This window comes from Podarcis gaigeae (assembly GCF_964106915.1).
Source record: "Podarcis gaigeae genome assembly, chromosome: 18".
In the NCBI taxonomy this organism is placed as follows: domain Eukaryota; kingdom Metazoa; phylum Chordata; class Lepidosauria; order Squamata; family Lacertidae; genus Podarcis; species Podarcis gaigeae.
In genome coordinates, this window is record NC_139696.1 from 11,570,477 (window position 1) to 11,580,845 (window position 10,369).

Below are 10,369 nucleotides of genomic sequence, written 5' to 3' on the forward strand. Positions count from 1 at the left end.
TGTGGGCAGGTGTGGGGGACTCCCTGGTCCTGAATGGGGCAACTGTGCCCCCGAAGGACCAGGTGCACAGCCTGGGAGTCATTTTGGACTCACCACTGTCCATGGAGGCGCAGGTCAATTCTGTGTCCAGGGCAGCTGTGTACCAGCTCCATGTGAGACTCTACCTGCCTGCTCCCTGTCTGGCCAGAGTGGTGTATGCCCTGGTTTTCTCCTGCTTGGACTACTGCCATGCACTCCACGTGGGGCCACCTTGGAAGGTGACTCAGAAATGACAACTAATCCAGAATGTGGCAGCTAGACTGGTGACTGGGAGCACCTACCAGGACCAAATAACCCCGGTCCTAAAGGATCAACATTGGCTCCCAGTACATTTCCAAGCACAATTCAAAGTGTTGGTGCTGAACTTTAAAGCCTTGAACAGCCTCCTCCCTGTACAGTGGTACCTCAGGTTAAGAACCTAATTCGTTCCAGAGGTCCGTTCTTAACCTGAAACTGTTCTTAACCTAAAGCACCACTTTAGCTAATGGAGCCTCCTGCTGCTGCCGCGCCACCGGAGCACAATTTCTGTTCTCATCCTGAAGCAAAGTTCTTAACCTGAGGTACTATTTCTGGGTTAGCGGAGTCTGTAACCTGAAGCGTATGTAACCTGAAGCGTATGTAACCCGAGGTACCACTGTATACCTGAAGGAGTATCTCCACCCCCTTCGTTCAGCCCGGACACTGAGGTCCAGCTCTGAGGGCCTTCTGGTGGTTCCCTCACTGCGAGATAGGAAGCTACAAGGAACCAGGAAGAGGGCCTTCTTGGTGGTGGCACCCACCCTGTGGAACGCCCTCCCATCATATGTCAAGGAGATAAGTAACTATGCAACTTTTAGGGGACATCTGAAGGCAGCCCTGTACAGGGAAGTTAGTAAGTGGTTGATGTTTTACTGTGTTTCTGTATATGCTGGAAGCTGCCCAGAGTTGCTGGGGCAACCTGGTCAGATGGGTGGGGTACAAATATCATTATTATTATTATTATTATTTCAAAACCTCCTATGTGAGCGGCCACCACCTTGTGGCAGGGAGTTCCGCCAATTAACCAGGCTGTGGGAATAAGGAAGAGTAAACGTCTTTAATAGCTGAGAGGCCTCCAGAGAACCAGCTGGCTCCCCACACACCTCTGCAGAGACGGGTTACCCACATTTTCTACACCAAGGTTGAATCTTTCCCTGTGCCCGCCGTTTTGCGGGAGAGCACATTCCTCATTTCCTGTGTGACGCCGTTCCATGGCTTCCCGTGGGTTTGCAGGAGGCCGGACTCCACCGAGAGGGTCCGGTGCATCCGGGGAGCGCTGTAGCAATCCTTTTCCAGGGTTAGCTCGGCGCTCCCCGAGGAGGTGATGTTGCTGCTGGCCGGCGTGGTGAGGTGGGACTTCTGTTCAAGGAACGGCGGGTAGGAAAACTCCCGGTGAATCTCTGGGCGCGGCCGGGGAGCAGGCATGCCCTTGGTGTTGTTGAGGGGGGCAGCGGGCAGCTCCCCGCTACGGGCCGAGTCGTTCTCGTAGAGGGTGTGTGAGAGCTCGCCCTGGCTGAGCCCCGTGGCTTTGGCAGCGCGGATCAGGGCGTGCGTCACAGTGATGAAGAGGACCAAGATGCCCGACGAAAGGACGCAGGCGCTGGTGATCCCGGTTTCAGTCTCAAACTGCACCAGCATGTACATGGAAAGAGCTGGAATCGAGGGTGAGAGGATGCAATTTAATCCACAGCAGTGGTTTTTCATACAGATAAAAAAGAGAATGCCTACACAGTAAACCACGGTTTGCTTTAACCAGGTTTGACTCTTTTTGGACAGCACAGGAGGCCACTGCGGTTTGTTTAACTAGGGTTGCTATATATCCTTTCCCCCCCTCTTTTTCATGGGTATGTAAAATGAGAGCTGTCATAGCGATCCAAAGTTAAAGTCGACAAATGTGTCCTCTTTTTGCTCTTCAAAATATAGCAACCCATTTCAACAAATCTGCGGCAGTGATTTTTTTATATATATAAAAAAGAGAATGCTTGCACAGTAAACCATGGTTTGCTTTAACAACATTTGACTGTTCGGACAGAACAGGATGCCACGGAGTGCTTTTAACTGTGGTTTGTTCAACAGACTGGAAGTTTTCTGGCAGGTAAGCACTAGAATTAGAGAGGGGGCACAATTTAGTATACATCAGTGATAAAAAAGAAGTCTGCAGAGTAAACCGCAGTTTGCTTTAAAAATGTTTCTGTTGGTTTTAAATGCCTGCATTATTTTTTTTAAATGGAAGTATTTCTAGATTTACACACACGCATAAGAACATAAGAGCCTGGTGGATCAGGCCAGTGGCCCATCTAGTCCAGCATCCTGTCCTCACAGCGGCCTGGGTTAAACCTGCAAGCAGGTCCCCAAAATGAGAGCCCTCTCCCCTCCTGAGGTTTCCTGCAACTGGGAGTCAGAAGCATTGCTGCCTCAGACCATGGAGACCGAGAACAGCCATCATGGGTCACAGCCACTGAGAGTTGCCTCCTCCATAAATCTACCTAATCTTTTAAAACCATCCAAGCTGGCAGCCATCACTCCGTCCTGTGGCAGTGAGTCACGTAGTTTAACTCTGTGCTACATATAGAGGTCCTTCCTTTTATCTGTCCCGAATCTTTCAACATTCACCTTCCTAGGATGTCCATGTTTGTTGCTGGAGAGGAAGGAAAAATTCTGCCTATCCACTTTCTCCATCATTTTATAAACTTCTATCCTGTCGACTTTTACTTGCCGTTTCCCCAAACTAAAAAGCCCCCAGCACTGCAAACTTTCCTCATAGGGGAGTCAGTCTGCCCACTTTCTCTGAACCTTTTCCCACTCCCCAATATTCTTTTGGACGTGAGGCAAACAGAACTATAAGCAGCTTTCCTGCTTTCTGTATTATTTTCTAAAACAATAATAATAACAAATGTACGTTTTAAGCATTGCTCACCTTGAGGGCCCGTGAAGAGAGAAGCTTTAGCTTAGTTGGTTAGAGTGCTGATAGCACCAAGGTTGCAGGTTTGATCCCCGTATGGGACAACTGCATATTCTCCACCCCCATCGTTCTGCCCAGACACTGAGGTCCAGCACCGAGGGCCTTCCGGCGGTTCCCTCATTGCGAGAAGCAAAGCTACAGGGAACCAGGCAGAGGGCCTTCTCGGTGGTGGCACCCACCCTGTGGAACACCCTCCCACCAGATGTCAAGGACATAAACAACTACCTGACATTTAGAAGACATCTGAAGGCAGGGAAGTTTTTAATGTGTGACATTTTAATGTATTTTTAATCTATGTTGGAAGCCGCCCAGAGTGGCTGGGGAGACCCAGCCAGATGGGCAGGGTACAAATAATATATTATTATTATTATTATTATTATTATTATTATTATTATTGCATTGCAGGAGGTTGGACTAGATGACTCTAGGGGTCCCTTTCAATTCTAGGGTTCCTGAATTAGAGCCAGCTTTCTTTGAAAGCGCTTTTGCACTGGTCCCACCAGCAGAGGGTGGGCAAGAGCTAGTCTAAGGAGTGGGCAGGGGGAGGAGCCAAACTCACCTGCCAGGTAAGCCGAGACCCCACAGCAAAACAGTCCCACGGCCACGTGACGCACCTTCCGGCTGTCCACGAGGAACCAGTCGCCCCTGCGGCAGGAGGAAGGATCAGAAATTCATTTTCACGTATTTATATGCAACGCCTCCGTGGTATCGCCTTGAGCTTTAGGGAGTTACATCAGCAAAGCAGGTGCTGGGGGTCTCTGCCCCAAAGACATTACACTCTGCACCAAGCTAAGCAGTGGGTTCCTTAGCTGGGATTCCTGCACTGCAGTGGGTCAGACTAGATGACTCTTGGGGGTCCCTTCCCTATGATTCTAATGCATGGTGTGCTCTGTGTGTTGCCCCTTCCCAAATCCTTTGTAGCCTCTCGTTCCTTCTCCCTCCCTCTGACCCGGCAGTGCTCTTCTTAGACCACCAAGCAGACCTGCCAAACTCAACAGGCCTGGCGAACGTTGGACTTCAACACGTCTCCTTTGAGTAAGACCCCTCACTCCCCTCCGGTTCATGCTAAAGCTTCGAGAAATATTTGTCCTAAAAGTGTTTCTGCAGGACATGGGGTGTTTTTTTCTGGAAGGAGGGTGGTGTTAACCCCCAGTGCCCCCCAATAATAAATCAAATATTTGCACCTCAATTGGTAACTGTGGAGATGAGGATGGAGGGGGGACGACAGACGCCCCCACGTGAATGGATGGTGTTTTTTAAAAATGCAACGTTGCAAAGGGACGGTGTCTTGGGAACAGAGAGAAAATATTGGACGCCCTGCCTGCTCCTTCCTCGCCTGCCTTTGTCCCCAAGAATAGAGAGAGCTTTGTTTTGACCGTCCCCTACTTTCCAAAAAAAAGGAGGGGGGTTCGCTGCAGGCCTGGATGGAACTTTGTTTGCAAAACTCTGAGAAAAAAAGGAAAATGAAACAGGGAGAGAAAGCATGGAGGGGAGGGGGGCTCTCAGAAAAGAAAACCTCAAAGTGGTAATTCAGAATGACAGCGGCAATGTGGGAAAAGTTGGCGGACGTGAGCTGGAGGGATAATGAGCACAGTTTCTCATATGGCAGGAATTTCTGGGCGGGTGCGGATGGGGCCCCAGCACTTTGCAGAGTAACGTAAAAGCCAGTATCATGCAATGGCTGATTAAGTACAGAAATTGCTGCAGCGGCTGCCAAATCTGTCCTTCCTGCAAATGTGTTGTTGCTGTTTTTAAAAAACCAAGTTTCTAGACCACATGACAGAAGGTGTGCCTGAAAGTGCTCCAGTATTTTTCGATTATGGATGGTTCACCAGCTATAGCTCTTTAAAAAATAAAAAAGGCAAAAAATCCCTACGTTTCTAGGTCTTACTGACTGTACTCGACATTGCAGGGCCCACTTCAATGGGTTCAACTTCTGGACCTTACAGTGTGCTTGAAAATGTGTGGGCAACGCCTGCTTGAATCTGGCTGCGTGAGCGAATGCTTTTTTTAAAAAAAATATGTTTCTGGATCTTTTGATCATAGACATGCCTGAATATGTGGGCAATGCCTGCTTGAATCTAGGGTTTGTGTGGCTTTTAAATCAAGTATTTATCACTATGGAGATGAGAGTGTTTGAACCTTGTTTCTAGACCTTGTTGTGACACGAGATGTGCATGCAAGTTTCTAGACCTGTGTGTGTATGTGTGTTTAAAAACCCATGTTTCTGGCCTCATAACACTGCACCACATTCATGAAAGCATACCCTCCAATATTTCTCCAATGAAATAGGGACATCCTATTGCATAATAATAATAATAATAATAATAATAATAATAATAATTTAATTATTTATACCCTGCCCATCTAACTGGGTTGCTGCCACCACTCTGTGTGGGTTCCAGCATATATAAAAACATAATAAAACATCAAACATTAAACAACTTCCCTCTACAGGACTGTCTTCAGATGTCTTCCAAAGGTTGTCTAGTTACTTATCTCCTTGGCTTTGGGAGGTCATATAACTCCAGCCCTCCAACATTTCTCCGATGAAAATAGGATGTCCTAAGGTGAAGCGGGACATTCCGGGATCAAATCAGAAACTGGAATGGCTTCTGTAAGTCCTGGACTGTCCCTGGAAAATAGGAGCACTTAGGTCTATGAAAGTTTGTAGAACTTAGGTGTGTGTGTGTATATATGTTTAAAACATGTTTCTAGATTTCATGACACTTGACATGCATGAAAAGTTTCTAGTCCCTATGACTGTGTGTGTCTGTGTGTTTAAAAAACCAAGTATCTAGATCTCATGATGTTGGACATGCACTGATGTGTCTCATGCTTCTAGGACAGCTCAGTCGGTAGTGCATGAGACTCTTAATCCCAGGGCTGTGAGTTTGGGCCCCGTGTTGGGCAAAAAGATCCCTGCATTGCAGGGGTTGGACTAGATAACCCTCGAGATCCGTTCCAACTCTACAGTGCTATGAATCTATATTGATTTTTATCCTTTGAATATATAAAAATACCTGTTAATTTCAACGAATTGCTGTACATCCCTGTGAACCAGAGGTTAGCTTACAATCAAGAAGTACGTACATTTTGTAAATTTAAAAATAACAATTAATCTGGCATGAGACTCTTAATCTCTGGGTCATGGGTTTGAGCCCCAGGTTGGGCAAAATATTCCTGTCTTGCAGGGGGTTGGACTGGATGGCCCTCAGGGTCCCTTTCAACTCTGCAATTCTATGATTCTATGTTTCTGGGTCTAGGCATTATGACTGGATGTGTGCGTGTTTAGAAATCCAAGTTTCTAGACCTTATGATGACCTTCAGGGAAGTGCCAAGGCAATGCCCGCTTGAATCTTAAACTCCTGCAGTTGTGGTACCAGTTCAGCCAACTTGCTCTCTGCCTTCTGCTTCCAGCAATTTAACCCTGACCTTCTGACATATCAGCGTGTCGTTTCTGAGCCGTGCTAACGCATGTAATGCATGGCGGATGCCGTCGTTTCTTTCGTGTTTGGAGACAATTTGGACATGCCTTTGGTTAATGATTTGGCGGAGGGCTGCAAGGGGCAAGGAGAGGCGGGAGCGTGAACAGCCACCTTTGACGAAGGTGAGCCAGACCCGGCCTCTGAGTCGCGTGCTCAGAAGAAGGCCTTTCTTCTGGGAGACCTGTAATAAACTCAGGGGCTACAAGACCCCGGAAGCCCATGGCGAGTTAATTATGGAGAGTTCTTTGGATGAGTGGGTTAGATTTCATTGATATCTCATACATACTGATAGAGCCCGAAACCCCTTAATCTCAGGGTTGTGGGTTCAAGTGCCATGCTGAGCGAAAGATTTCTGCCTCGCAGCGGGTTGGACTAGATGACCCTCATGGTCCCTTCCAACTCTGCCATTCTATGATTGTATCTCGCTTTTCTTCCAAACCAGCTCAGGATAGGACAGCAACAGATTGAGGTTGAATCCTGACAAAACAGAAGTACTGTTTTGGGGGGACAGGGGGCGGGCAGGTGTGGGGGACTCCCTGGTCCTGAATGGGGTAACTGTGCCCCTGAAGGACCTGGTGCGCAGCCTGGGAGTCATTTTGGACTCACAGCTGTCCATGGAGGCGCAGGTTAACTCTGTGTCCAGGGCAGCTGTCTACCAACTCTACCTGGTACGCAGGCTGAGACCCTACCTGCCCGCGGACTGTCTCGCCAGAGTGGTGCATGCTCTGGTTATCTCCCGCTTGGACTACTGCAATGTGCTCTATGTGGGGCTACCTTTGAAGGTGACTCGGAAACTACAACTAATCCAGAATGCGGCAGGTAGACTGGTGACTGGGGGCGGCCGCCAAGACCACATTACACCGGTCTTGAAAGTCCTACATTGGCTCCCAGTCCGTTTCCGAGCACAATTCCAAGTGTTGGTGCTGACCTTTAAAGCCCTAAACGGCCTCGGCCCAGTATACCTGAAGGAGTGTCTCCATCCCCATCATTCTGCCCGGACACCTGGGTCCATCTCCAAGGGCCTTCTGGTGGTTCCCTCATTGCGAGAAGCAAAGCTACAGGGAACCAGGCAGAGGGTCTTCTCGGTGGTGGCGCCCGCCCTGTGGAACGCCCTCCCACCAGATGTCAAAGAGAACAACTACTAGACTTTTAGAAGACATCTGATGTCAGCCCTGTTCTGGGAAGCTTTTAATGTTTGATGTATTATGGTATTTTAATTTTTTTGGAAGCTGCCCAGAGTGGCTGGGGAAGTCCAGCCAGATGGGTGGGGTATAAATAATAAATTATTATTATTATTCGAGATGGCTTAAGAGCTCCCTCCCGCCCAAAGTAGCAAACTTCAGGTCGATGTCCCGTCCCCCCCCCCGCCCCCCTTGGCCCGGCCAGTACGCACCTGTCGGGCCCCAGAGCGCCCCCCGTGGGCGCGCACCGCTCGGCGCCGCAGTAGCCGTGCAGGAGGCTGAGCAGGAGACAGCTGAGGCTCAGCACCAGGCAGAGCGAGGCCAGCACCGCCGACAGCGGCAGCAGCACCCGGCGCGCCCCCTCGGGGAGACCCGCCGCGCCCGCCGCCCCGGCCCGGCTGCCCGCCTGGATCTGGAAGATGAGCATGGACGCCAGGACGGCCGTCAGGCCGGAGACGGTGCCGAAGAGCAGCAGGGCGCCCAGGGCGCGCGGCCCGTAGGGGGAGGGAGGGGGCGCCGGCATGGGGCCGGATCGGGGCCGGGCCGAGAGCGAGAGACGGGAGAAGAAGGTCCCTGGGCGCCGTCGAGGCAGCGCTCGGGAGGCGGAGGCGAGAGCGAGCGAGCAAGCGAGCGAGCGAGCGGGGAGGCGCCTCGAAGGGGTGGGCCGGTCATGCCGCCCCCCGGTCCCCCGTCGCGGCGCCGCCCGCGCACTTGCCCGCCTAAGGGACTAGCGCCTTGAAATCGCTCAACTGCAGCGGAGACAGAAGCCAGGACAGGGGGCGCTTGAAGGGGGGCTGCCTGACCCTCACCCAGTTTCCCATCGCGGCTCTGATTCCGCCTTGAAATTTGCCAACTGCAGCTGGGAGGGAGCGCAGAGATCGGGAGACGGGGGGGGGGGGGGCTCCTGCTGCGGAGGATGGAGGCGCTGGAACCATCTCCGCCGCCCGCCATCGCCCGTCGCAGCGCCGGCTTAGGGACTAGCGCCTTGAAATTGACATACTGTACACCATGATTTTCTGGCAAACCTGGAACTAGACTTGGTAACCAAAACAACGCTGATATTATGGACTTCGTCATTTTAACACCTGTGCAACCACTCATTCTGCCTGCCTCTTACAGTTTTGTTTTAATTTCCTCCAGCTGTTATCCTTGTTCCTTCTGGGGTGGGGGGGTGGAAATTAAAAAATGCCTAAAGAAACAGCAACCCTGTGAAGAAAGTTAGGCTGAGAATCAGCGACTTGGCGGTCCCAAGCAGCTGCAGACCTCTTAACCGGACGGCAAACCACGTTGAGCAAAAGATTCCTGCCTTGCAGGGGTTGGACTAGATGACCCCCAGGGTCCCTTCCAACTCCACAATTCTATGGTTCTGCCTTTTCCTCTCCTTGAAACAGGGCAAGAGCCTGCCAGCCAGATGCATAGATTCAGGTGATAGCAGCCGTGTTGGTCTGGCACAGTCTAAATATATATAAAAATAAAAAAACCTGTCCAGTAGCACCTTAGAGACCACCTATGGGAAAACTAGTGCTAATACACCCAGGAACCTCACCAAAATGCTGGAGAGGGTGCACCTCCACAGGCACATACCTCCACATGTGGTGGGAGTGCCCCCAAACCCAACTATTCTAGACAACAGCCATACGAGAAATATGTAAAATAACTAAGCAAGTACTAGAGATCACCCCAGAACTGGCCCTACTAAACATCTTCCAAGACAACAATGCCCACTTACACCACAAAGAACTCATAACCCACCTGCTCTCAGCAGCCAGAAACACCATAACCAGACACTGGAGAGACCTGTCAGGAGTAAGCATGGACCAATGGTACCAAACAGTATGGGAAACAGCCCTACTAGAAAAACTAACCAATAAACTGAAACTGACACGGGGACAAACAGAAGAAGACACCTTCACCCCGGTATGGCTCCCCTTCATCACATACACAGCCCCACAAGACAATGACAATAATCCACCAACAGCATAGAAATCAATATGGCTAACCTGATCCGGGTTTCATGCAGGGATTTACTGACCTTTGGGTCCTGGATTTGGGTCAGAAGGTGATTGGAGTTGTGGGGGCCTTTGGATTTGGAGGAACTTTGAAACATGTCCTGGAATGTTATGTGGACCTTGGTTTTGACTATGGAGAGTTGGCTGACCTGTTGAGAAGGAATGGAAGCATTGTTGGGCCGGAGTCTCCCCGAGATCTGCTCTTCAGTATCAAGGAATATGAAGAAGACCTGCAGAAGGGACTTGGAAAAGAGTTAAGAGCCTCAGACAGAAGATCTCCAGGTTGATGAACTATATGGAATTGACCGAAATGACTGGCAGAATCCGAGACCAGGAAGAAGAGATGGTGGAAGAAGATTGAAAAAGTTTAAAGTTTATATATAGAAATACTGTAAAATTAATGAGTGCTAGAAAAATGTTGGAATGAAATTTTATGGCTTTAGTAGAAATGTTATAAAGGAGTTAAGCATAAACAAATACTTTAGCATTAATGGAAAATAAGGTTAAAAATATGTTAAGATATTTATATGACAAAAAAAATAGAGAAAGATGGGAAGGATTTGCTGAAACAATTAACAGAAGTGGAATACAAAAAGGGAGGTGAGAGGAGGTCGATGAAACAAGGGAATGAAAGATAGAGTAATGAAATGGTATGATGTATGTTTTTAAATT

At 49.4% G+C, this 10,369-nt stretch overlaps 1 protein-coding gene across 1 annotated transcript; it reads right to left on the minus strand.

The window, feature by feature from the left end:
* Positions 1–1,095: 1,095 nt before the first annotated feature.
* TMEM221 (transmembrane protein 221) lies at positions 1,096–8,283 on the minus strand. Its single transcript, XM_083720700.1, has 3 exons — positions 7,901–8,283; positions 3,579–3,664; positions 1,096–1,709 (listed from the first exon to the last, which is right to left on the minus strand). The coding sequence occupies exons 1-3, from the start codon at positions 8,209–8,211 to the stop codon at positions 1,189–1,191; spliced, it is 918 nt and encodes a 305-aa protein (XP_083576826.1). The 5' UTR covers positions 8,212–8,283; the 3' UTR covers positions 1,096–1,188.
* Between the last annotated feature and the right edge of the window lie 2,086 nt (positions 8,284–10,369).

Bases quoted from the DNA above. Each gene is read 5' to 3' on its own strand.
- TMEM221 (XM_083720700.1), bottom strand. From the start codon at position 8,211: ATGCCGGCGCCCCCTCCCTCCCCCTACGGGCCGCGCGCCCTGGGCGCC. The intron at 3,665-7,900 runs GTGCGTACTGGC...CTCCTGCCGCAG, and splicing joins GGCGCTCTGGGGCCCGACAG to GGGCGACTGGTTCCTCGTGG. The intron at 1,710-3,578 runs GTGAGTTTGGCT...CCTCGATTCCAG, and splicing joins GGTCTCGGCTTACCTGGCAG to CTCTTTCCATGTACATGCTG.